At 37.7% G+C, this 26545-nt stretch overlaps 2 protein-coding genes and 1 long non-coding RNA gene across 6 annotated transcripts in view; 2 read left to right on the forward strand and 1 right to left on the reverse strand.

Annotated features, from left to right (window-relative positions):
- Positions 1–17713, forward strand: part of LOC128409995 (uncharacterized) — a 113274-nt gene extending 95561 nt beyond the window's left edge. Inside the window, exon 2 of the long non-coding RNA XR_008329358.1 lies at positions 15254–17713. This is a non-coding gene — a long non-coding RNA (uncharacterized LOC128409995). The remainder of the gene's footprint in view (positions 1–15253) is intronic.
- MACROD2 (mono-ADP ribosylhydrolase 2) overlaps positions 1–26545 on the reverse strand; it is a 974476-nt gene that overhangs the window by 903093 nt on the left and 44838 nt on the right. The gene's annotated exons all lie outside the window — the stretch shown is intronic.
- Positions 270–13340, forward strand: FLRT3 (fibronectin leucine rich transmembrane protein 3). 3 transcript variants are annotated; one of them, XM_053380593.1, is made up of 3 exons: positions 270–545; positions 7978–8558; positions 10161–13340. In XM_053380593.1, the coding sequence occupies exon 3, from the start codon at positions 10213–10215 to the stop codon at positions 12160–12162; it is 1950 nt and encodes a 649-aa protein (XP_053236568.1). In that variant the 5' UTR covers positions 270–545; positions 7978–8558; positions 10161–10212; the 3' UTR covers positions 12163–13340. The 3 variants fall into 3 exon arrangements, with proteins under 3 accessions (XP_053236568.1, XP_053236566.1, XP_053236567.1); XM_053380591.1 differs by having other exon boundaries at positions 271–545; positions 7978–8690; XM_053380592.1 differs by lacking the exon at positions 270–545 and adding an exon at positions 6572–6622 and having other exon boundaries at positions 7978–8690.

Here is a 26545-nt window from a genome sequence, read left to right on the forward strand (position 1 = left end):
ATGTATTAAAGCTGCATATCTGCATGTTGAGGAAAAAAATACTCGATTTGGAGATGACTGAAATGTTTTTGGCACGTAACTAAAGCTGGTGAACTGTAATATAGCACAGCTCTGGTTTTGGCATGCAATCCTGGATTTTCCTTCTCCGGCGCCCTCTGGTGTCTGTAATGTAATCTTTTGACAGCCTGCTTATCCAGTTGCCTGACTGAATCAGAGCCAAAGACCTGCCCATTTATGACATCACCTCTTTATTCAACCACTGTTAGGTGAAAGCTTTAACTTCAGACTTCGGAGGTGGGCTGTGTGCACGTAACTGGAATGCTTCCCCCCTCACTCCTTCTCAGTGAGGGAGAAGTGATTTGACATAGCGAGAGCTCATACAATAGCTGCTGCTGCTGCTGCTGCTGCTGCTGCTGCTGCTGCTGCTTCTTTTTGTCTGTGGAATCTGAAACTGAGGGTTTTATAACCGTTACTGGAATTATTGCTATTGTGCAGTTATAAATGGAATTTCTTTATAGATACATATTTTCTACTTCATCCTACTGGTAAGTAATTCCTTCTAATTTGCACTCAAGTTTGATTTTTCCCACCCAGGCATTATAAAATTCAGCATAGCAGAAGGAGTTGGAAGGGAGATTGAAGAAAACTGCTGTTAAACTACAATGTTAAGCAAAAGTAGGACTTGCAACTGTATATAATTCAAGGTTTTTTTCAGGGTGGGGTGAGGGGGGCTATGTGTCTGATGGTTGGAAACAATTGTTCAGTCTAGCTCTTTACAAGCGTTCCAATCTAAATCATCAAATGGAAGACTTTACAAATGTGTTTTAACTAAGAGCTACAGAGCACACCAAAATTCAAGCTGCATGTTTTCCAATGTGGCCAATGCTGTATATGTGGCGTGTTCTCTTAATACTAGTTTCACAGCTATGGAAAGAGATAATCAAAAATTCATCACAGAAAATGAGTGCTCTGTCCAGGAGCAAATGTCTTCGTCTACTTGGAGGAACTTTTATAATCTTTGGGAAAGGGTAAACAGCTACACCTAGGTTTTAAAGCCTGCATTACTGTTTCCCAAATCCGTAATGCTAAAGCCATATATTGCTTGATACAATTTAGCACGTAAGCCCACCACTCACACTCGCCGTATGATATTCTTTCCTTAATGTATTGCAAAAGCCATTGCCTGATCAAATACAGTATGTGACGTGCATAATAAGCCAATAAATCTAGTCAGACAAATTAACAGACCTAAGCTTTTGAACAGAGGCTCCTGCAAACAGTGGGACAGAAATTGCCATATTAAATTCTTAAAAGAATCATTTGTGGCTATATCAAACATGAAGTTTTTAGAATATCATAGTCCTCTGAAAATCTATTGTCTCCACATGTTAAGCTCATGCTGCCTCCATATTTTAAGCTTGTCTGTGGCCATGTATTTTTTTTAACTACAGCATAAGTGAAACACTGCAATTGATATTTACAAGGAAACTCTAGGGTATGCATGTGAAACAAAATGGTTTCAAATAGTTTAAGAATGCAACAGGCCTGTCTCAAAAAAGATCAAGGTAAGCAAAACCTATCATAGCTGCATAACCCTAATTCCTAACAGAAACTGTAAAATTATCCATGTTGGTTGGTTAAGTTAGCATCCATAACATATCAGCCTATATCACTTTTGATATCCAATTAACGATTAAAAAGTTGTTAAACAAGGCCTAATGAACAAAATTAAATGAGTATCATTTTACACTGTGACTGTTGTATGTGCATGTAAATTGCTATTTTAGTTTATTTTTCTTCTGCAGTCTTTGCTTGGATCTGCCCAAGAGCTGTGCTTTACAGAAGTAATATGGAAAATGTATTAACAACCAATAGAAAGCACCGTCCACTTAACAAAGCTTCATGCTTTCCATGTAATTTATCTTTCTTTTTTCAGTTTCAAAACCTAAAATTCAGTAAGCAATTTAAGAAGTGAATCACATGATTTATTTAAGCTGTAACTTTGAAACTGCAGGAATCACTACAGTCACAAAGTTGGTGGAAGTAATGAAAAGACGATTCTATGCACAGAACTAAATGAATACTACAATCAGTGGGCAATTGCTACAGAGAGAGAGAGGGAGGGAAAGGGAGAGGTTAATTCTCTACTTTTTAAAGAGTTTATAGAAAGGGATTGCCATGTATAAGTTGAAGCCTTACACCAACTTGTTCCTTATAAAATGTGAAATCACTGGACAATTAAAATTACTTCCACAAGCTATTATTTTATAGTCAATGACAGTTCTTTCCTATCAAGTGAAACAAGTTGGGGAAAGTTTAATTGAAATTTAGGGTCTGTCAGGCTTTGGAAGATTATTAATTATCACTTGCTCTGTTTCCTATGGGAGGCTATACTCTCCAAGCAATAAGAAGTTCAAGCTATGTTTATAGTACTACCTCTTATATACAGGAAGCTTTTACAAATTTATTATCTGGATTAAAACTGAAGAGTTTGAGGGAAAGCTACAGTTTGTGCCACTGAAGTCAGGCTGCACTGTATTTTTATTGCTAATGTTTATTTACCTATGTCTAGCGAGGTAAACAAACATAATTTATGACATTTAATATACTAGATTTAAGTGCACAAGATTCCTAGGATTGGAATTTTAGTCTGACATCCAATTCTCTCCCAGTGACTGTTCAAATTTCCAGAATTATTTACCATTATAATTACCTTCCACTCAAAAGTTTTTTCCCCAGCTCTATGTCTTTTCCTTTAAGTAGCTATGGCCACCTTCCTAGCATCAAACCCGATTTACATTACTGAAGAAAACTTCGAATGATATTAAGTTTTAGAGCTCATTCTCCTGGGCAAATGAATTTAACTGATTAATATTGTCATTAGAAGTATTGTAAATGCTTTTTGCACCCCACCCCTGTAGAATCCTTCAGTGTTCTCTCTCCAGAAGCCTTTGTGATTAAAACAGAGAAACTGGACAACAGCATTGGGGGGGAAAGGCAGACTTGCAGCCGCTGTAAAGAGATTTCTTGCAGTGTGTGCTACCCCCCAGTGGGCAAAATTTCTGCACTAAAGTCACAGAAATCAGAGCCTTGAGGAAAAAAGAGCCCTGTCTTAAAGGAAAAAAAGTAATCATTTTCTGTATCTGTATTTATCTTTATTTGTATTTTTGTATTTATTTATTTATTTATTGTTTTCTGAATTTGAAAGAGGCAAGATAGAGTATGAGTGTGTACTTTCTGTGTTATTTTTTAAAAGTTATATATAGATATAATGTGTATTAGGTGCCAACAATGCCTATTTCTCCTCTGGGTTGAAGGTGCAAATCCTGACATTTATTTCAGTTGAATCAGGATGTGAGTTAATATTTATGACACCCCAATCACATGGAAATATGTTCAACTGATTTCAGTGGAATATGCTTACATCTAAGTGTGCTTAAGAATCATAAGTAAACAGACAAGAAATACATTGCAATGTTAAAAACTGGTGTTAGCAAAACAAGGCAGTAATTTATTTTCAAATATCAGCATTAGAATAGTTCAATGTAAATCTAGTAGTATTAAAGTAAAATACATCACTTGGGAGTGTAAAAGCAGTTCCTACCCAACAACACATAAGCTATCAGAAAGTAAGAAAGACAAAAAATATTAAAGTATGAGGTGTGCTTGAGCTTGAGGTGTGCCAAGAATTTGTTAAGGCCTACTCCAAGTACCACTTTGGTAAAATATATGAAAGCAAAGATTGGTCCAAAAATTTTAAACAAGTCAAAGCAATTGTTCTCTAATTGTGACTAGGTGAGTTTAGCAGCTTTCTAAAGGTAAGCTACAAGCTACAGCTGACAAACACTGCAATCCTAAATACAGTTACTTGGCAGTAAGTCCCATTAAACTCAGAGGGACTTACTTACTGAGTAAAAATGCAGAGGCCAACATTGTAAGGCTGCATACCTAAACCTACTGATGTGCAAGCAAGCACCACTGAAATCAGTGGCTCTTCCTGCCAAATGAGGATGGCTAGGGCCAGGATTGCAAAGTGCTATTTATTGTTCCCTACTGCAATTTATGAACAAATAAGAGTTCATGCTTTTCGGGAGGGGGTGGGCAGCTCGTTACACTTCTCACGTTTAAAAGTTAGGGATCATCTATATCTTCTCAATGGGAGTTACTTTTTTAAAAGTTGTATTTTCATGGAATAAGCATAATCATATTTATGTTTGCCAGCAAATAATGGTGGCGTTCATAAATACTACAAAAATGCACATTTACTACCAGCTTTAGCATGGGAAAGGCTAAGATAGGTGATCATACCAACTCACATTAGTTTCGTTTTACAGAACCTTAATTTAAAACTTATGGGGAAACTGTTTACTCCAGTGATCATGCTTAATGTAACGAATAACACGTGGACATGATGTGATATTTCAATGTGATACATTTGTTAAATATGGTTATTTCCATAAGCCAAAGAAAATGTTGCTAAAAGAAAGACTCAGAAGCCCAACTTCTCAACAAAGCTTTACATTCTTTAGCCCTCACAAGGATATTTTAAGCTTCTTCTGCTTGCCTAACTTTAAACAAAAGATGAGGGTCCCCATGCTCATGAAACAGGGTGCTTAGAAAATATTTTGCTGTCACTACTAACCAACCCTGAGTAGTACACCTAAGAAAACATGTTGCACACTTCATTTTCAATACAACTGAGTCATGTTTAACCAAATTAACATTATAACAAGCAAAGCTTATTGAAAATATCCCTGCTTTTGAATGGCTGATAGAAGTCCAAAGCAATAATCTCAATGCACTTGAGCACATTATATATAGGAGCAGACACTTTCTTCAATCCACAGAGGGCACTATGAAATAAATCAAATGGCTATGCAAAACCAAAATCGCTGAACAATCACTTTTGTACAGCAAAGCTGAATTAATTCTGGTTGTCATGCTGTTGACATTTATAGCCTAAAGAGATATATCTGAATCTTCAGAACACTGCTGTGGATAGTTGCTAGAATGAAAGCATAGCCTTTCACGTCAATACATCATAAATGAAGACACAAATTCACATATTCTAACTACTTTTTTAAAGTTTTGGCATAGGCAGTTGACCCACATCGTAGCATAAAGTACTAAAATCAGAGTTTTGGTTATAAATATCTTTATGTTACCTTTAATATTTAGAGTAAAAAGGCTCCTTTTGTGCAGTGCTGCCTTTGACACACTATAGTTTCTCAGGTCTGAATAGCTAAATGTTTTAATTACCAACTGATTGAACAAATAAATTGGGCACCACAGGAATTTATCACCACAGTTTTTCAAGCATGGTACTAATATATTGAGAAGTGGTGGAGTTAAAAACTAGTACTGTACATCTTTCTGTTTTTTAAAAAATGTTTGTGCACCAGGATTTCTTCCATTTTCTTTTTGTTTTGTTCAAAATTAATGTTCTCTTTCAAAACCATGGGCCCATGAAGCTCACAATTTGATGTTGTGAAAACCTGGCCACAGTGTCTCTGAACAGTGGGGGGCATTTCTCTTTTCATCCTGCAAACTCAGCTATAATGACTTGATGTCAGGGAATATGTAAGGACAGCTCTAGAAAAGAGAAGGCTGAGCAAGGCAGCAGGATTCCCTTCTGTAGAGACAGATCATTGCTGCCTTTATTATGCAAACACATTGTTTTCAGCACTAGCTTGGAATATAAAAGCGAAGTGCAAGATATCAAATTAAATAAAAACTAAAGAAAACTGTTCCCTTCTGGCTGAAAGAAGGGGTAGGGGGGCTGGAAGCTTAATCCACATTTTTGAAACAGTCTTTTTTCCCCTCCAATGAAACTTGCTTTATTTTATCCTTTTGTTTTGATGTAATTTTGAGAGTAGGGATTTTAAAAACCCAAGAACTTAATGAGCTTTAGTGCTTTCATTTTAATCCAACATTGCTGCTAATACAATAGGGGCAATAAGTGAGGGCTTGAATATCAAACAGTCCAAAAGGGAATGCATTTGAAACATTTGGTAAGTGAAATAAAAGTTTCCTATTCCCAAAAACAAGTACATTCTTTGCTCTAGGTAAGGTATCCAAACATGCTCTACAAGCAATTTAAGTTTGATATCCATTTCCCAAGAACAATACTACTTAAAATCCACTATCTTTAATTAATCACTTAGGTAGTTTAACATTTAATTCCCACACACATTATATGTCTTCTGCTAAATAAATTATTCTCTGTTACTTGAAACAACTTTCCTATTACTCAGTCTTACTATAAAAAAACCCTATAGTAATTCCTCCTTTGCTGGTTAACCAAAGTGGATTATGAAGTTCAAAAACAGATTATAAACTCATAGTACTCATAGAACCTCATAGTATCCTCAGTATTTAGACAGCTGAACAAATAAGGCTACTTGCTAATTGAGCGATGTCTTCCAAGGTATTTATCAGGCTTCAGTTGTTGTTTTACATTTCATTTCAAGGTAATGGTGCTATGCAGACTCTAAGTCTGCTATGCAGAATCTAAGTCTTTTATCACTAATCACTTCAGAAAATTTCATTTTGTTTCAGTACCGTATTTTTAATCTCTTAAGAACTGATGGTGATGATCACTGTTACATTCTGAAATCCATAGGTAAACACCAAACATTTAACAATGTTGCATATCACAACAGAAACGCTTTACATTAATTTTGAACAAATGTCGCATTATACTTTGGCTGTACCAATAGTCTTGGTGGCACAGGAAGACAAGTGTTTACACGACTGAGTTGCACAAAGTAGAGAAAGGAAACTGAACGCTTGTACTATTTCACATACATTGGAAATGTGTACATTACCTAGCAATAGTCTAAAAGATGTTTTGGTGCGTACTAATGAGTACTTTAGAAACTCATTTCTAATTAGAACTATACAATGTAAAAGGTGAAGCAGATTTCAGTGTGCATGGCAAACGTAAGGATGCACACGCATTTTTAGTCCTGCTGTATTCTGTGTACTTATTAGCATAGGAAGCCTTGCTACCCCCTCCTCCCCTCTTAAAGAGAGTTAGCTCAATGGCCGATCTATCTCAGTATCATCTATACTGGGGGTGAGGAACTTGTGAGGAACTACCACTCCAATAATCCCTGACCACTGGCCTTGCTGGTTAGGGCTGATGGGCCACAAGTTCGTCACCCCATGGTCTATTCACTGGCAGTGGGACTGAACTTAGGGTTTTTCACATAGAAAATATATCCTCAGCTACTGAGCTATGCTACTTGCCCTTCTTAGAATTGCAGCCATATTTGGTGGGTTTAAATTTCCAGATGAGAAGGAAAGGTTACCCACAAGCAGATATTAAAACCATTTAAATGACGTTTTACATTACAACATAGCATTCTTCTTGCTTGTGTAGAACAATCTAGCCTGGCAATGCATCAGTCTGCAGGACTGGTCCGAAAGGATCCTTGTGTTGTCAAAATATAGTTAATACAATATTATAGTTTCAATTTTCAATCTAACTGTACACTTTAGAAATGTTCAGCACTGTAATTAACTACCTCCTCCTGGAGAATAAACTCTGAACTACAGTCACTAAGACAGACACCTGAGCATTTGAAATTGTTTTTATACCTTTGCTGATTTACATTTTAAACTATCAGCAACTGTCTTGCCTCCTGAATGCAGAAGACAATGAACAGTAGTATGCATGCCATCCACTGCACCTAGGCCTCTATTTGTAATCTAAAGAGTCATGTGTCACATTTGCAAAGCCGTTTCTCTTTGGTCCGTTGATCAAAGCTGACTTCCATTACTGTTTTGTTTAGACCAATTTCTTCCAATGCTGAACTTAGCTGTGTATCTGATTCAAGAACTTCAAATTTTTGCTCTATTAGTATTCCCATAATGAGGCTTTATTATTATAAAAATGCTAAGTCAAGAAAAGTTTGCACAAGGCAATTCATCATCACTTTTGGATAACAATTTGCTTTTTCCTTACTTTTACAGGCACCAACTGAATGAAATTTTAGAAAGGAAACCCTGTCACTGGTATTAGCATGTTTTGGTTTCTCCAAGAAAATTAAAACAAAAACCATCTGAAGTGAGCACCTGGCATTTTCAGACAGAATGAGGAAATATGCTGAGCTGGAAATTCTGATCAAGCACTAAGTGAATGGTGCAGCCCAGCAGGCATGGATTTATCAGGACACATCAACATTCAAAGTTTATAGTTGGATGATTGTGGACAGAAAAAAAGAAGCTATCATGATCCAAGCCTTAACATCACGAATTGTTTTGAGCACATAGAGCTGAAGTTACCATCTCTAGCCACAACATTATGAAAAGAACTTCTAAGCATTCGAGAATTTTTTTGTTAAAGAAGTTGTTCACACACACTTGGGGGTAAAAGGAGAGAGAAACCTCTTCCCTCTTCTTCAAAGTCTCATTCCTGCAGAGTAACAGAAACTGAAGCTTTTATCTTCCAACAGCCTGATGTGCTTATTTACCATGATGAAACTTTATTGGAATGTTCATTGAACATAGTGGAGCTCACCAGGAAAGATATTATACTCACAAGCATCATTTAAGTAAGTACTGTGAAGGAAATACAGCTGCGTGAACTAAACTATAAATTTCTCCAAGCCAACTTGGTTTCTGGAAAATCGTATGCCAACTGGATTCTAGCAAGCACAAAAGGTTCCCTCGCATCTTTAAATAAGGTAGGTTCCATAACAAAATATTATTTTAGAAAGTGGAACAATTAAGTTCCACAGGTCACAAAAGTAAACCATTGCAATGATCACATTCTACAGGTAAAAGAGAACTAAAAGTTAACAACACAGAAGCAAGCACTGCCAGATAAATATTTTTTTAAAATGGGTTAGTAAGTATGACAAATTAATTAAATAGACAGTGGCAAAGCTAAGGAAACTATGCATCTTTAAAGTCTTGTCAAATATCAGGTATTAAAACATAGTATGTTTAATGAGTTACTCCTCCTAATTACCTCAACTGGGATTGCTCTATACAATCCAACAGCAACAGAAGTTTTTCATTGCACACCAGTTCATTTTGTTGGAAAACAAAATAGTTTCAAAAACTTGTTTTGTTTCTTTTTAATTTTACAGAGCAATAGGAAAAAATAATCCTTATGATATAAAATATAGATACTACATACCTTATTTTATTTTATATGACTAAGGAAAATCATTAGTATCCTAAGGCTGCAATCCTATTCCCACCTACCTGGAATTTACCAGAGTATGCATGGCTAGGATGTCAGCCTAATCCATGAAGTAATATACAAACAATATTAAAATAACTGATTATATCACATGTTTCAAGAGGTTTGTGCAAACTTTCATGTCTCTAGTATTACTAAGTTGACAATTCTGTTTCAAATGAAAATTGTCACTATGGCATCTACTTGAGGCAGAAGTAAAGAGAAATCTGTTCTATATTTAAGCTTCCACTTAGGTTTAACACCTTTATTGTACTTCCAATGGAATAGTTGGAGACAGGGAACACATTTCATCACTGTTCATTATTAGTTACCATGCAGTGTGCCCTGTCTAATTATTCACTCAGTATTCATACTTCAGGAAAAAACAGTGGTCTAAGGAGAGTTTGAATACTTAAAGATGAATTTCAGTATCATAATGTGCTAAAGTAGTGAATTTAGGTTCCATTGTGCCCGCATCTTATGAGTACAAGGCAACTACTCAAATTCAAACAATTGTGGGGTGAACTGTGCACATTCAGAAGGCTACTGAAGTTTCTTTTTTTAAAAAAAAAAAGTTCCTATGCCAGCACAGCAAGCTACTACCATCTATGGTGTAGTGCAACAAAAAGAGGAGGGGACCTGGGGAAACAAACCCCTTAGGGAGCTCTTTGGGTGGAGATGCCAAATAATGCCTTCTTATGCAGGAAACAGATTTGGATAAATATTATTGACTAATACTTCTCTCACTCAAACCTCATTTAAGAATCATGCCTATGTGTAATTGTAAATTCTTGGCAGGAATTTTAGGTGGCGATCCCATACACATGTATAAGCAAGCAATCCCCATTTAACACACTATGACTTATCTTCAACTAAACATACATAGGACTATGCTGTTAGATATGTTGTTTTCATTTCAAAGTGATACTTCACTGTACTCTACTATTAATCTGATTTTTTTTTCTAGATTGCTGAAAACCAAACACTAGTCTCTGGGCAAACCTCATTGCAACTTGACCATGATCAGTGCAACCTGGAATTTCATCCTAATTTGGACAAAGATAGGGCTTTTGCTCAAAATGGCACCTCACTCTGTCAGTGCCAAGTCCTGCCCTTCAGCATGCCGCTGTGATGCAGGATTCATTTACTGCAATGATCGCGACTTAACATCAATTCCTACTGGGATTCCAGAGGACGCTACAACCCTTTACCTTCAGAACAATCAAATCAATAATGCTGGAATTCCTTCTGAGCTAAAAACCTTGATCAAAGTGGAGAGAATTTATTTATACCACAACAGCTTGGATGAATTCCCTACCAACCTCCCAAAGTACGTCAAAGAATTGCATTTGCAGGAAAATAACATAAGGACAATTACTTATGATTCACTTTCACAAATTCCTTATCTGGAAGAATTACATTTGGATGATAACTCTGTTTCTGCAGTTAGTATTGAAGATGGAGCATTCCGGGATAATATCTATCTTAGACTTCTTTTTCTTTCTCGAAATCACCTTAGCACCATTCCCTGGGGCTTGCCTAAAACAATAGAAGAACTGCGCTTGGATGATAATCGCATTTCCACAATTTCGGAGCTGTCCCTTCAAGACCTTACAAATCTAAAACGTCTAGTTTTAGATGGAAATCTCTTAAGCAATCATGGATTAGGCGAGAAAGTCTTTACGAATCTAGTCAATTTAACAGAACTCTCATTGGTCCGTAATTCCCTTACAGCAGCTCCAATAAATTTGCCAGGAACAAATCTGAGAAAGCTTTATCTACAAGAAAACCATATAAATCATGTATCAGCTAATGCTTTTGCGTACCTACGACAGTTGTATCGGCTAGATATGTCCAATAATAATCTCAGTAATTTACCTCAGGGTGTCTTTGATGACCTGGACAATATAACCCAATTGTTTCTTCGCAACAACCCTTGGCACTGCGGGTGCAAAATGAAATGGGTTCGTGACTGGTTGCAAATGCTGCCTCTCAGAGTTAATGTACGTGGACTGATGTGTCAAGCCCCAGAGAAAGTTCGTGGGATGGCTATCAAAGACCTCAATTCAGAGCTATTTGATTGCAAAGATGAGGATATTGTAAGCACTATCCAAATTACTGCTTCAGTACCAAACACTTTATACCCTGTGCAAGGACACTGGCCAGTTTCTGTGACCAAATCACCTGAAATGAAGACTCCTAATCCACATAAAAACTACAGAACAACTGCTACCCCAGTACAGGAAATCATTACCATTGTTGTAAAGGCTGTAAGCACCGAGACTATTCATATTTCTTGGAAAGTTGCACTACCCATGACTGCTTTAAGACTTAGTTGGCTCAAGATGGGTCATAGTCCTGCCTTTGGATCTATAACTGAAACCATTGTTACAGGAGACCGGAATGACTATCTGCTTACAGCACTTGAGCCAGACTCACCATACCGTGTATGCATGGTTCCCATGGAAACCAGTAACATCTATCTGTCTGATGAAACCCCTGTTTGTATAGAGACTGAAACTGCACCCCTTAAAATGTACAATCCTACAACCACCCTAAACCATGAACAAGAAAAAGAACCATACAAAAATTCTAGCTTGCCCTTGGCTGCCATCATAGGGGGTGCAGTGGCACTAGTAGCTATAGCTCTGCTGGCTTTAGTCTGCTGGTATGTCCATAGGAATGGGTCCTTGTTCTCGAGAAACTGTACGTACAGCAAAGGACGTAGGAGGAAAGATGATTATGCTGAAGCTGGAACGAAGAAGGACAATTCTATCTTAGAAATCAGGGAGACTTCTTTTCAGATGATATCTCTGAACAATGAACAAGTGTCCAAGGAGGAATTTGTAATACATACCATATTCCCACCTAATGGGATGAATCTATACAAAAACAACCACAGTGAAAGCAGCAGTAACAGAAGCTACAGAGACAGTGGTATACCTGATTCAGATCACTCACACTCATGATACTAAAGGAAATTAAAGACTTGTGGTGGTTTCTTTTTTCCCTTCTCACAAAGTGGCAACTTGAAAAGGTTGCTGGCCTACTGCAGAACACTGGATTAAAAGACTGAATAAGCAATGTATTGTACATTTGCCATATAATTTATATTTAAGAACTTTTTATTAAAAGTTTCAAATTTCAGGTGACTGCTGCGATTAATGTAGCAAGGATGCCTGGAAACAATTCTATATTTTAGTATTTTTTAGTAATTTGTACTGTATTTTCCTTGCTAATATTGAAATTACAGACCATTTAACTTTTGTGTTCTACTGAGTAAGATGACTTGTTGACTGTGAAAGTGAATTTTCTTGCTGTGTTGAACAATCAGGACTTTGCATACATTTGAGATCCTTGTAAGTATAAGCACAGGCCATTTTCACTTTGGTATTCGTAAAAGGTTAAACCTGGCAAACTGAAAATGTTCAGAAATGACTGCGAAATTGATCAAAATACAATCTTGGGTATATGAAATACATAGAACAACTAAAAAGCTAATGTGAAAAGTAGTGGGCAATACTAGTTACTCAGCTATAACCAGATTTGTAAGTAAAAGGATACTGCAGCAGATAGCTGTTGTCTAGGTAGGGCAGATGAAACAAGAATAAAGCACATATTACTGATCTAAATGCATAAAAGCAGGGTCAGCTCTTATTTTTATGAAAAATAAAATCTAAGACTACCCTAAACATATAAATGTCCAAACCTAAATTTATTCATCATTCTATAAGAGAACTTGTATAATTGCTAACTGCAGTTCTTCTAATGTCATGAAAGCATATACTATATATGCAATTAAATGTATACTATACATATTTCAACTGCCATTGAGAATATTGCCCATTGCTATCACAGTTATCTGAATATTAACAAACACACAAGTGAAGATACTTTGATCTGGCTTTCTACTTAGTTGTGATCTATTTAATGTTTAATACTCAAGACATTTTGTTGCCATAACTATTATTCCCCAAATGAAAACCAAAGTGCATTGAACGCCCTTTGGCCAGTCTTGTATGTGCCTTGATCGAAAGTTATATGTGTTCCGCTTTTAACTGGGAACAAACTTTTCACACACATACACTTAATTATGGAACGATATTGGTCTTAATGCTGAATAAAATATAAAATGAAGTATCATAAACTAAGTGCTCTTCTTAACCTCATTAGACAAACACACACAGTGTTACACCAATTGAATATTTAGAATGTTTCTGCACTAACTCCATCTGGGAGGTAAAACCTGAATTTCTTCCTAGTTCAACCAAACATGATAGGATATAACAAGTACTTTTCTCCTGCCACAGCTAGAATATTACAGAATAGAAGGAGGGAAGCTAAAATTGATACAACTAGGTAATTTAAGTACAAGGAGACAGTTTTCTCAGGAATTCTTTTACTAGGGTGATGAACGGCTATAGATATGGCACAGCATTGATCTTGAAATTATTGAAATTGTTAACTGGATTATCTTCTACATTTACATGATGTTTCTGCAATGATTTTAAAGTGTGTGATTTGGGGGAGGTAAAGACAACATGTCTGTATTTTTGGCAGAGCCAGGCCAGCCATAGAGGCAGAATGGGTAGTCTCACAGGACAGCACATTTAAAGGAGGGCAAATCATGTCACAACAGCAGATTGACCCTGAGACCACATTATGTTTCTAGTATAACTGCATCCCAGCACGAACCGAAAGTCCACAATGAAGTCCTCCATAACATGGGAATCTAGGGAACATACTTGCTTCACGTGGAGAAGCCCTTGTCCTGCCTCCCCAAGGACAGAAAAAAATTAAGATCTGGGCTGCCCCATTCCTGCAATTGTTCTACAAATATGTTGTGCCAATAATCTGACTTCATATATTTTTGAGCTCTTAATGCTTTAAAACCATTGCCTTAAAACACCAAATTGTTGTATTTCTAGTTGTTGTTAATGGATTGGACATGATAATTCTTACATCATCCACCTCACTTCATATATTACACAGACAGGCAGACACTGACAGACACACACACACACACACACACACACACACGTTAAGGGTACTTTAAGCTATTGTTCATGGTAACTGATCTTTAATAGAAAAGTGCAGAGTATATATCATGCTGTGTACTCTTACCGTAACTAAGTAAAGCTATGTTTCATCCCGTTAGGATGAATTGTTGAAAGAAAACCATTATGACAAAATTTTAGTAGATAGGTTTATGTTTTTCTAAAATTTCCTAGAGTCAAATAATTGGCAAAACAAAAATTGATTGCCAAATGCATGGCACAGCGATTGCACGTCCCATCAAGCAGTCCCTAAAACCTTCCAAGTAGAGCCTGTATTTATGACGACACTACCTTATTCAGCTGCAAAAAAGGAACTAGTAGCTGAAGAGACCATCTGTAAGTGAGAGAAATGTCTCTCAAAACATTTCTCTTTTCCACACATTAACAGACAATAATCTTATTTCCATAAATCAATATCCAAATATGGCAGTAGTTAATGACGAAGTCTATTTGTCAATTTCTATATAATTAATTATAAAAAGAACATAATATTTGATCATTTCTCAAAAGCTAAAACTTCGAAGCAGGAGGAGTGATTTTGATGTTATGCAGAAAAATCCAGAAAGGAGGGGTTTTGGCTCCTGCAGGGAACTAATAAATTGTTTATGGCATGCACAAACATGTGATTGCAGAAACAAGTAGCTAGTGTGCGTTCACATGGACCTAATCCAAAAGTCACACAGAAAGCAGGCAAAAATATATTTCTGAAGATAGCGTAGATCTTTTCCCCATCAACCAATCCACCCCAGATGATTAGCCTATTCCATTAAACTCTCACTTTAACTTCTCAGCATAATAAGGTCACCTTATTAAAATTTACATTGTTGATATGCTGTGCAAACGCATCTTAATGCAGGGATGGGAAACCTGTGACCCTTCAGAGATAGACTGCTGGCCTACAGTTCCCAATTACCCCATACTGTCTGGGGCTGATGGGAGCTAGAGTCCAGCAGCATTTGCAGAGGCACGAGTCATCATCCCCTACCCATTTTAAATACATTAGTAACAGGAGATTGGCTAGGAAGGCAGTTGGACCCTTTGACAAGGGAGTCAAATGTGTGCTAAAGGAGGATAGGGAGATTGCAGAGAACCCAAAACTGTCTTGAGTCTGGAGCAATCAGGGGGAAAGAAAATGGCAGCTGTACTGTCCCCAGAATAAAATATTTTTTAAAACAAAAAATGGAAGATTCCCAATGGTACTCCTAAAGATTAGTAGTTGCCCCGAATTTCACCATCCTCCCAAAAACGAACAAGAAATCATGCTTCAAATTAGATGCCTGTAAATGGAGCCACAAATTTGGAGCAACATTAGGTCCATCCCTACTTAGGATACATTTTGGATAAATTTGTATGGAGACCATATACATTTTCACTGTCAGCTAAAACATGTGATGACATTATTGCAGAAACCAGCCATGGACAGTCAGGTCACAAGCTACATTCTACATGTTCAGCATACACACAATCCCCCCACCCACACCCACCATTAATAATGGTATCTTTGTATAGTCTTTAAAACTGAGTAGGGGCGAAAGTAATTATGTTAGCCTTTGGCAATGAAAAGCCAGGTTTATTTCAGTAACAACAATTAAAAATATATATATTTAAATAAGTGGGCAATACTCAACTGTTTTTCCTCTTTTAAAAGCCAAGGCAGAAAACACTGCGTTATCTTTCATTGTGGCTACCCCACAAATGTCAGAATGTATCAAAGTATTACATTAAAATGTAAGACATTCATATCCACAAAGACGTGGACCCAAATGATCCTGCTTGTTGCCAGTTACATAAAGAATCTAGTCCTGCAAAAGCAGTCACAGAGTTGGGTGCTCTCCTTCCATTTCTCTGGGTCTCTAGAGTCAGTTGCTCCATGTACCATCAATATCTGACAACTGTCACTGCTGGAAGCAATCCCACTGAGAGCGGCTTGTCTTGTGTACTCCCTTCACATTTGTCTATCACCCAGTAAGACAAATCTGAGCTTTTTAGAGACAGTCATATCAAATTGAAAATCTGTACACTAAAAGGCTTTTTAGACTACTACTACTAGAGAGCTACACGATGAAAGGGAAAATTTAGAAGCCTATACAGCAGCTTCAGTTTCTTCTGTTTGAAGATGGTGAGTACTACTAAACTAGATCCCTGCCTTAACCTCCCATCGCACAAGTGCCCAACAGAAGACTGCATCTGGAAAAGGTTGGGGAGAGCACCATCTCTCTTAATTCATGCCACCTTTTTACATCCTGTTATCATGGGGCTCTGAGATGGTGCTCATCACAGTATGACACACAGGTGCAATAGCATGGTTAGGTAATTTTATGCTCTGGACTTAATTGTTTTACAAGAGGGCTACATTTGAGGGCCTTCCTGTTCATTATGCCCCAAAGTACTGCCCTGCTAGTACTACTTCACAGATGTAGTTTACAGAACCTTCCTGTAACTTTAAATAAATATATTGTTTATTTTCCTAAATAAAGCCTATAGTAAAATTAAGTATCCTCCAATACTGCCATTCGTATGTGTCTACTATCCACTATATGCAGCACCTTGAAACAAGATTTTGATAGTGAAAACATACTGATGAGGTCTCTAGCTGGTTAACAGTATTTAAATTGGTATGAGTTAAATTGTTGTTTCAGAGAAGCAAAATCACTGGGGTAAAACCTATAAAATAGAATATTTTACATTATCATAAAATTTTATTGGGTACTGCTATATGTAGTCCATGAATCTTGCAGCATAAATGATGCATGCTATTTCTGGGGGTGGGGGAATTATATATCTATAGTGAATTTCTTGTCAAATTGTGCTGATTATGGCAGCTTGCCCAAAGCTAAATTCATTGTAATAAAACTCCTGGACTGGAACATGGTGCCATTTACGTTATTCACCACCTGAATTGTTTTTGTAGTATATAAACCCAAAGCAAACAGCTGTCAGTTTGGAAACCTCTGAAGAGCTCTGTCGCTAGGCACTGCTGGGCTTTCTTGCTTCAATGCTTTGAAGAACTTGTCAGCTGGTCCCTCGCAACTAGCTGTAGAGGCTGGATCTTAAGCAGCTGAAAGCACTGGATTAGAACAGCTTACATCTTTTGACTTTGTACCGGATCATTGGATTGAAATCACTTTGATAGATGCTTTTGGAGGATTTTGTGTTTTTCTGAAGTCCACAGAATTATATGCTACGTTTCTTCCCTTTTCGTTTTCAGCTTACTCTAGCAACCAGTGTAGGAGTTGCATTAGAGAAAGAAAACCTAGATTTACTGTATCAGCAGAGTATTCTCTCCTCTCCCTCCAAATCAACAAGGCTCAGGACGCAGCTATTAAGTATGTCTCACAAAAACAGAATGCTCCTACAAATCAAATTGTTTAAAGTTGGTGTCATAGGCATTTTTTTCTATAGGTGAGAAAAAAGTGATGACTATGCTTTGCTTGTATTAAAAAAGCACAACATGTGGAGGGCAGATGTGGGCTCATATTGTATTTTATATGAATGGTCTGATGCAACTTCCTGACTTGAATGGTCTGGATCGAACCTAAACCTAGCATAAGCCTGTCACAAAAGGCTTATCCTGAAGCTACAGTTTTTATCCAGCTTGTAAGATTTATTCATTTCATATATATCCTGTCTTTCAAGGCACTCAAGGTGGCATACATGATTCTCCCTCTTCCTCCCCACCCCACCTTTTATGTTTGTTTGGCTACCCTGTGATGTACAGAAGGCTAAAAGATAGTGGGTAGCCCAAGGACACCCAATTAACTTCATGCCAGGGAGTTCAAACCCTGGGTCTCAGTTCAACAACTACAGCAACACTGGCTTTCAAATACAAAGTTCTCATGCATAAAGTTCACATTTACTAAGGATTAAAAAAAAAAAAGGTAAAGGACCCCTGACAGTTAAGTCCAGTCATGAACGACTCTGGGGTTGCAGCGCTCATCTTGCTTTACTGGCCAAGGGAGCTGACGTTTGTCTGCAGACAGTTTTTCCAGGTCATGTGGCCAGCATGACCAAGCCGCTTCTGGAGAAACCAGAGCAGCGAACAGAAACACAGTTTACCTTCCCACCGGAGCGGTACCTATTTATCTACTTGCACTTTGACATGCTTTCAGACTGCTAGGTTGGAAGGAGCTGGGACTGAACAACAGGAGCTCACCCTGCCACGGGGTTTCGAACCGCCGACCTTCTGATCGGCAAGCCCTAAGCTCTGTGGTTCTAAAAATATTTTATTCTTTGCTATTCATTCTAATGCTCCTCTTCTAAAGGAACTAAAAAAATATATTCCTCAGACCATGCTCTAATATACATAGGTGTAAACAACAAGCTGGACTATTTCTGTAAATATAATATTATACTTAATGAAAGAGGTGAGGATTCTCCAACTACATCCTCAAGTGCATCCACATTAAGGTACAGACCACCATAAAACATTGTTTAGACCAGGCATAGGCAAACTCGGCCCTTCAGATGTTTTAGGACTACAACTCCCATCATCCCTGACCACTGCTCGTTAGCTAGGGATGATGGGAGTTGTAGTCCCAAAAACATCTGGAGGGCCAAATTTGCCTATGCCAGGTTTAGGCTTCTCAAGAATATGTGTCTTTGCCTATTACCGTTCCCCAAGTTGTTTGTTTCCTGCAAGGACAGAGATGAAATTTTGATATATAGCCTGAAACCAGCTCTGTGTTACAAACATGTCTGCAAACAGGAAGGCTGGCAACATCAACCCTGCTGTGTGGGAATTCTTTGCAGATGACCGCAGTGCCTGAAGACAGACAGACAGGTCATGTATCCATAGCAGTGACCAGAGGGGGAATGACTGCCGGGAGGAGTGCAGAGAGAAGAAACGCCATGGTGCATCTGTAACAGCTGCAATGAAACATGTCTCTCCCGTACTGCAGCAGGCACTGCAACCTTCCAGCAGTTTGACTTCACTCCCTCCATTGTCTCTCAAGACACACAGATGCCCACAATGTAGTTCTTTAATGATAAAATTAAGCTATCCTGAACATACTCCAAGGCAGGGCTTTTTTTTCATTTGGAACTCAGTTCCAGCACCTCTCAGGTGGGCGCCATTACCATTATAAGAGAACAAGGGAAGTGTTTGTGTTGAGTTCCGGCACCGCTTTTTCTAGAAAATAGCACTGCTTCAAGGCACTTTAATTTCTCAAGAATTTCTTTCTGAAATTTCTAGGAAGCCAAGATATCAATCCAGCTTAAAACTATGGTTTAATACGCTGGCCTGTTCCAAATAGACTTTCCTAGTTTGGACAAAATGGCAAACTATTATTAGTGATAAACTTCCTGGTTTAATTGTGACAACTGATAAAAGGATGAGCAAAGGGGGTACCTGTGCGAGCAAAAGGCTTGTGTATATCCCAACTTAATAAGCCAATATACAATCATCTAAATACAGCCTTGGAAGAACCTCATTTACAATATGGATATATTTTATCGTGTGGGATAGACTTGATGAATACACCTTGTTTTTTCTTCATGGGAATACTTCCATCCTCATTGTGCCTCTGCATGTGCTCATGAGAACACATCAATCATCTGTTATTTTTCTTTCTTTTATTATATGCCTGCCTAGAGACAATATTTATTGGCTCAGATAAAGCATCAAGGAGCAAATGGATTTTTTGTTTCCCTTATTTCTTCTTCTGGCTGGTAACATACATTGCTACTAGGTCTCCTTCACTCAGGTGAGTGAAGCTCACTTTACCTAGTCATCAAGTTGCTGAGCCTGTGAGAATCAGCATTAGTAAAATGCAACTGATCTGACATCAATTCCACACAAATGATAGTTTTGTTGTAAACCAGTTATCACAGCCTTTTTGCACACCCTTTCAAAAACTGTTTATGGATATATGTTGGCAATTGGTAACATAATTCCCCACCCCCTAAAAAAATAATAAAAAATAAAGAAACCTCCAGTATCAGAACAAAGCTCAGTACACAGTTCTGCAGTATTTTCAAAACAAAGATATCAATGCATTTTGGTCATTAAATGAGGTGAATTTAAGGTGAGAGAGAACCTTGGAAATAGTGAGGAAAGTTGTGCACGGGGCTACAGATAGAGGGGGAAACCTTCAGAAATGCCCCTCCCCATGTGAACAGAAGAGCAACTTAGTTTTCAAGCCAATACATATCAATTTTATATTTACTTTTAAAAGCTATTTTCATTTGTAGTTGTCTTTTTAAAGCAGAGATATGAAGATAAGGTTGATAATTAAAGAACAAGAGTGAAACATTTTACTTCCTCAGACTGTGTATTTCTCATGATTTCCTTATATGTAAAAATCTAACACAATGTGTGAGAATGATGTGTTTCTTTTCATTAAACACTTATATTTAGCAGAACAAAGCTTGGGCTTCTAGAGACACTCAAATTCTTTACAATTAAACTTATTCTTTCCTGGTTTCACAGGGCTTGCAGAAGAGTGAAAAATAAAGACCTAGTTGTAAAAGTTAATCAGGCAAGAAAGATTTGAGTTTTAAAAGCCTAATAAAAGTTCAAAGATTCCAAGAAACTGCAGAAAGAAAATGGTGCTTTAAACCCATACCCTTTACAAATACAGTGGTACCTCTGGTTACGTACTTAATTCATTCTGGAGGTCCGTTCTTAACCTGAAACTGTTCTTAACCTGAAGCACCACTTTAGCTAATGGGGCCTCCTGTTGCTACTGTGCCGCTGCTGTACAATTTCTGTTCTCATCCTGAAGCAAAGTTCTTAACCCGAGGTACTATTTCTGGGTTAGCGGAGTGTGTAACCTGAAGCGTATGTAACCTGAAGCGTATGTAACCCGAGGTACTACTGTAGTTGAATAGACAGTAAGAGCAAACTACCCTGTGTTCACCTTATGATGAAGGGCAGAGGGTATTTGCAGAGAAGCACTGGTAGGCAAGAAGAGGTTACCTAATCTTTTCCCTAACCACTAATTCTCCCAACCAAATACCTCCTCCAGACACCAAAATCTAAAGCAATGCCAGCTGGGAGGAAACAGCCAGAGGGAGGACAGATGCACTGCAGCATGTAGGAGGATTAAGCAACCCTCTCACTCATCAATTCTCCTCAGTAATTGGGCCTCCTACCCACACATTACCTATTATCTTGGCAAACTTGAAACAGGAACCCCACATTTGTTGAAAGTAATAACTCATGTTAAAACATTGTATCTCTCTCACACACTCCACTCAGCAAAACCAAAACTTGAAATGTAATCAGAGCTTTTGTTTTGCGGAAATTCTAGCAAAACAAAACACACACCTTCTTAGAAAATCACAAAAAGTAGTAGGTTGCGGGTTATTATTTTTTAAAAAAAGATTCAGTAAGTACCATGCATATGTCCAATATTTAAATAATTATTCAGGTTCTTTTAAATATAAACTGAACAAATACATTTCTGTTTACAAAAAAAGAATGATAGGTCATGGATCAACACAAATTCTTCTGTTCCACTATATGGACGAAGCTTTTTAAAAATTCATTTCATTGCAGGGAAATAAAACACCTCTGAGACTATGCCAGGGGTGAGGAACTTGTGGTCCTCCAGATGTCATTGGATTCTGTATGTAGGCAAAGTAGCACCAAACTCCAACTATGACAAGGGAGTGCACTGTATCCCGCTACCTTTAGTCCATGCTTCCTATCAAGACTACATCAAGAATATATGTCCTGCAAAATGTGTTGGCCTGATGACTATTTGAAACAGCACCATGGTTATCATGAAGCCCATGAAGTCCTGTGCTGGCCTAATGGCAGCCTCCACATGGATGTTGAAGTCACACTGAACTATCGTCCAGCAGTTCTCCAATCCCATGCCAGAGACCACTCCGGACAGTTTGGTCAGGGATGCTGCTGGGCAGCAGGGCGGTTGACAGCCCAGCATCAGCAGTCTACCAAGTTTTGGCTCTGTTTTGATGTCATTACACTTGTGCACACTCAAGCATAGTTTTCTTCCTTATTACAAATGCAAAAAACATGCTCTAACGTACTGATAAAATCCTGCTCTCACATCACAAATACCACAGACACTTCCACAACTTGATTCTCTTCCAAGAGGAAGAGATGAATGGGAGATATAGTAATTACAACACAAATGCCACAATGAAGCTGTTTCCTCCATCTAAAAAAAAAATTACTCTGTGTCAAGCAAAATTCTTCCGTTTATTCTATCAGTGCCAAAGGCAAGTTGTGTCAAGTTTTTAAAAGAGCCAGTATAATTATGAAATTGCATAAACTGCAATGCTGTAACTGATTGTATCTGATCACTGAATGATGGCATTTATTTTTTAACATGAACATAACGTAAACATAAACTCTCTTATTAGTGAAAGCAGCAGAACTTGTTCCAAATGTAGAAACAATCATATCATGCATAAAGCTAACAAGATATACAAGAGCAAGAAATGTAGTGCTTTTCTTTTTTCTTTCTTTTTTTATTTACATATATTTATTTATACCTTTACGAAGTATAACAAAAGATGACACATGAAATAAAAGTAGAAAGAGATATCTAGAGCTAAAGATAAAGGAACAAATTGTAATACCACAGTTGAATGTAACAAATTAATATCACAGGTTCCAAGTAACATAAACGAGTTTACATTATCCTGTACCTTATTACACAAGTACATTATTAAAAGACTCAATTTGTCAACCCTATCTGATTCTTACCATATATGTATGCTTAACCATACATACTGTGTCCCAGATTTTAGTTATCCATTCTCTCAAGGATGGTGTTCTCATTTTCTTTTCCAATTCCAACAAATAATATTTCTTTCAGCAGTTAAGAGATGTTGCATTAATTCTCCATCCACTGTTTAAGTTTAAGATATCCAGACAGAAGAATTAGCAGGCCCCATGGATAAAGTAAAACCAGTGATTACTTCAATTGTCTTTAATCTGTCTTCCCAAAATTTTCTGATTTTAGGACATGCCCCAAATATATACCTCAGCATTTCAAGATCTACACCTCCAATAGGTACCACTAGTTATGTGTATGTCTGGCTAAGATGCTGCGGCGTTCGGCACCAACAGAATATAGCACTTATCAATCAGTCTCATTATCAATCAACATTCAATTTACACACACACATACCCTGACTTTTCCATAGCCCATAGCATGAAAAAGTCACTTGTCTCAGTTCAGTCCACAACTGCCATTACCATCTTGCGTGTTTTGTGTATGTGATGGTGTTTGCTGGGAGAGTGTTTTCATCATCAGGAGATGATATGCTTCTTCAGTTATTGGCAGTTATTGGTGAGAACGGGTGGTGTTTCCAGGGACATGGGTAGGGCTTATCTGCTGATTTTTATGCCATATTTGCATTTTCTACTTGTATCCCTCCTCCTCCTCCTCTCCAGGGCTGAGAATGAATTGAATATGGTGTGTGTCTTCCCTCATCCTGGCAGAATAAGAGTACAGGATTGCACTGTTAGCCATTCAATTTGAAAATAATAATAATTAAAGAATTAAACCCTTTTGAGAAATTAAAACTGTGGCAGAGGGAGAATGGGGGTATATCAAAGACAGGTATGGCAACACCACTTCCAAAGCCTGTGTTTTTCAGACTTACCTTCAGAAATGGGAGTCAGCTCCACTTACACAATGGTACACATACTTTTAAGTAGACATACAGTATATAGGACTGCACTGCAAGATAGCTCAGTTTGGGTCCCCGTCCCCATAGATGGCATTTGCTCATTTTAGAGCTTCTGGGAGGAAGTAGGATTGTCAGCTGTTTTAGACTTGACTTTGGCTTTCAAAATGTGCAATTTAAATAATTTGTAGTATATCACCAAAACCTGAATAGTAATATTGTTTTAATTATATTGGATGTGCTAGACAAGTTAAAATGTAATGAGCAAAAAGCAGCCGCATTGCTAGAAGGAAAGTTTATCTGATTCCTTAATCAATTTAGCCATCAATCACTGACAATATGGATTTTAACTGAGCATTTTGGCCCACCATTTGTAGAAGATAAATAATGAAATATTAAAACAGCTGATTGCTTCAGATACCACTAGCAGGGACACAACGGTATACTGAAAGGAAGTTTCTAAAAAGAAATAGGCAAGGCGAAGAGGGAGACAGCCTGTCTAAGCAGCTTAAATGTTAGCGACCCTGCCGCTATAAGTTGGAGAGAGGGAGGCTTTGAGTTGCTACCTGCACATTTTTTACCAAGACAGTTTCAGAATTCGAGAGAAATGATAGGGATTCAAACCAACAGCAATTCTGCTTATGTTACTCTGCTCACACACAGGGGCTTTTAAGCTTTCCACTTTAAGTCCCTGATGCACACTGAAAATCCCACCTCATAGGAACATCCAAGACATAAGAATCTGGTGTCAAAAGGAAATGTTGTCTCATCGCTCATGCATGAAACTCATTTAATTTTCCACATTAAACATCACATGTAGGTTACCTCATGTCTTGTGTCTTAAATTTGGATAAACACAGTCCAGAAATGGCTTTCATTGGGACAGTGTTTATCTTGTTAATATTGTTCAGTTCTTTGTTTTTCAGAACAATGCATTTTCCCCCTCCTGTTCTCTGCTCAGTGAGTGCAAGATATGAACAAAGTTAAGCATCCTGCCACTGCAGTAGGATGAAGTGCATGGCCTCATTCACTATTTCATAATTGTAAACAATACTGTAAGGTTTTTGTTAATGGGCATGACTTGCACTCAACTACAGATCTACTGAATAAATGCTCTGAATATTCCACCAATATTTAAACTGTAGTGCTCAGAGGAAAGGCAGAAGAAGCCCATGGCAGGCAGAAACTCTTTCTTGCCCTATACTGTACTTTAAGGTTGTGGTCTGTTGTATTTAACAAACATATGTAACAGGAACCTATAAATGAGTCAACACATAATTCTGAAACTCTCCAGATAAGCCTCCGAAGGTGAAAGAAGCAAAGCAAAATTATTCTGATCAGCTAAAACCAGAGTTCCAGGAAAACTTGCTTTATCGGGCATTAAATCATCATCATAATAGGAATATGAAAAGGCCAATTGGCCCTGTAGAGTTATTAAACTGATAGAATATATAAATGCTATTATCTCTCAAGTGACTATCACTAGCCTTCGCCATTACTGCATAATGTACATGTATAAAAATCTAATCTTGTATGTAAAATGGGAATTAAACTATTTCAGTAGCTACTGTATATTGAAGGACAATTTGCATTTAACCAAAAATGTGCAAAAATAACCTTAAAAGGGTTATCAGCATTAATACAAATATTCTCAGCACCCCAACTATGCATATTGAGTGCCTCCAATATTACCAGACAAAGGGGCATATTAATACCACCCTATACTAGATCAACCAGTTCTCCCAAACTACAGTGTTTTACCCAGCAACATCCTGAAACCATACTCCTTTTACACTAGCCACACAAAGGCAGTGAGTCCAAAACAAAAACGTTAAACATACTCAAGTAGAAGACAATCAAGTTGAGCTTCACTTGCATCATCATCTCTGACCTAATAGACCATCATCAAAGAATTTGGCAGCCTCCCCAAGCTAGCCATCCCTCCTGATGCAGCTGATGGAAATTTTAGTCCAGAACATCTGGAGGGCATCAGCTTGGGGATGCTGGACCAAGGCAATGGGGTTGGAGAAGATCTGGTTCTGTGCTTTGTTCATTTGAGAGTTATATGTTATTACCTTGCTCGTGGGGTTGAGGGGGACCCGCTAGCCACTATATTATACAACTGCAGGGGTTTTGGGGGGAAATCAGTAGATATGTCTCTCAAATCTACAAAAAGAAAAGTCTAGTCTTCTCTGATTTCTTTTCATATTGAGAAATATTTAATTCTTAAAGTTCATTACTCATAAGAAAAGATGAGGTATTTTATATCTAAAGATGGTTTATAAAGAAGGGGAAGAACTCACCACCACAGCTAGCCTGACTATACCATAAGCCCAAACAGTTGCTTATCTTGTAACATGCTTTTTAATATTTTATGGTTTTAAGCTCAACAACTTGCGGGTGTCAGGAATTTTACTTTTTGAAATATGGCAACCTTATGTAAACCACTTAGATTTTTTTATAACACAGCAGGGTGTGTGTGTAAACATTTCAATTGGAAGTGCACTTCAGGATTTTTGCACTGCTGCAGAGGATGCTGCAATGACACTGAATACCCATAGCTGTACCCCAGCATCCTTTTCAACGGGAGCCTGGAACTAAATTGTTTCAGTTGCTATCCTACATCAAAATGCAACTTGGATTTATCTAAAACATGGGTGGGCAAACTAAGGCCCGGGGGCCGGATCCG

The sequence above is a fragment of the Podarcis raffonei genome, chromosome 3 (assembly GCF_027172205.1).
Source record: "Podarcis raffonei isolate rPodRaf1 chromosome 3, rPodRaf1.pri, whole genome shotgun sequence".
NCBI classification, from domain to species: Eukaryota; Metazoa; Chordata; class Lepidosauria; order Squamata; family Lacertidae; genus Podarcis; species Podarcis raffonei.

Coding starts and splice junctions, on each gene's coding strand:
- FLRT3 (XM_053380593.1), top strand. CDS start 10,213: ATGATCAGTGCAACCTGGAATTTCATCCTAATTTGGACAAAGATAGGG.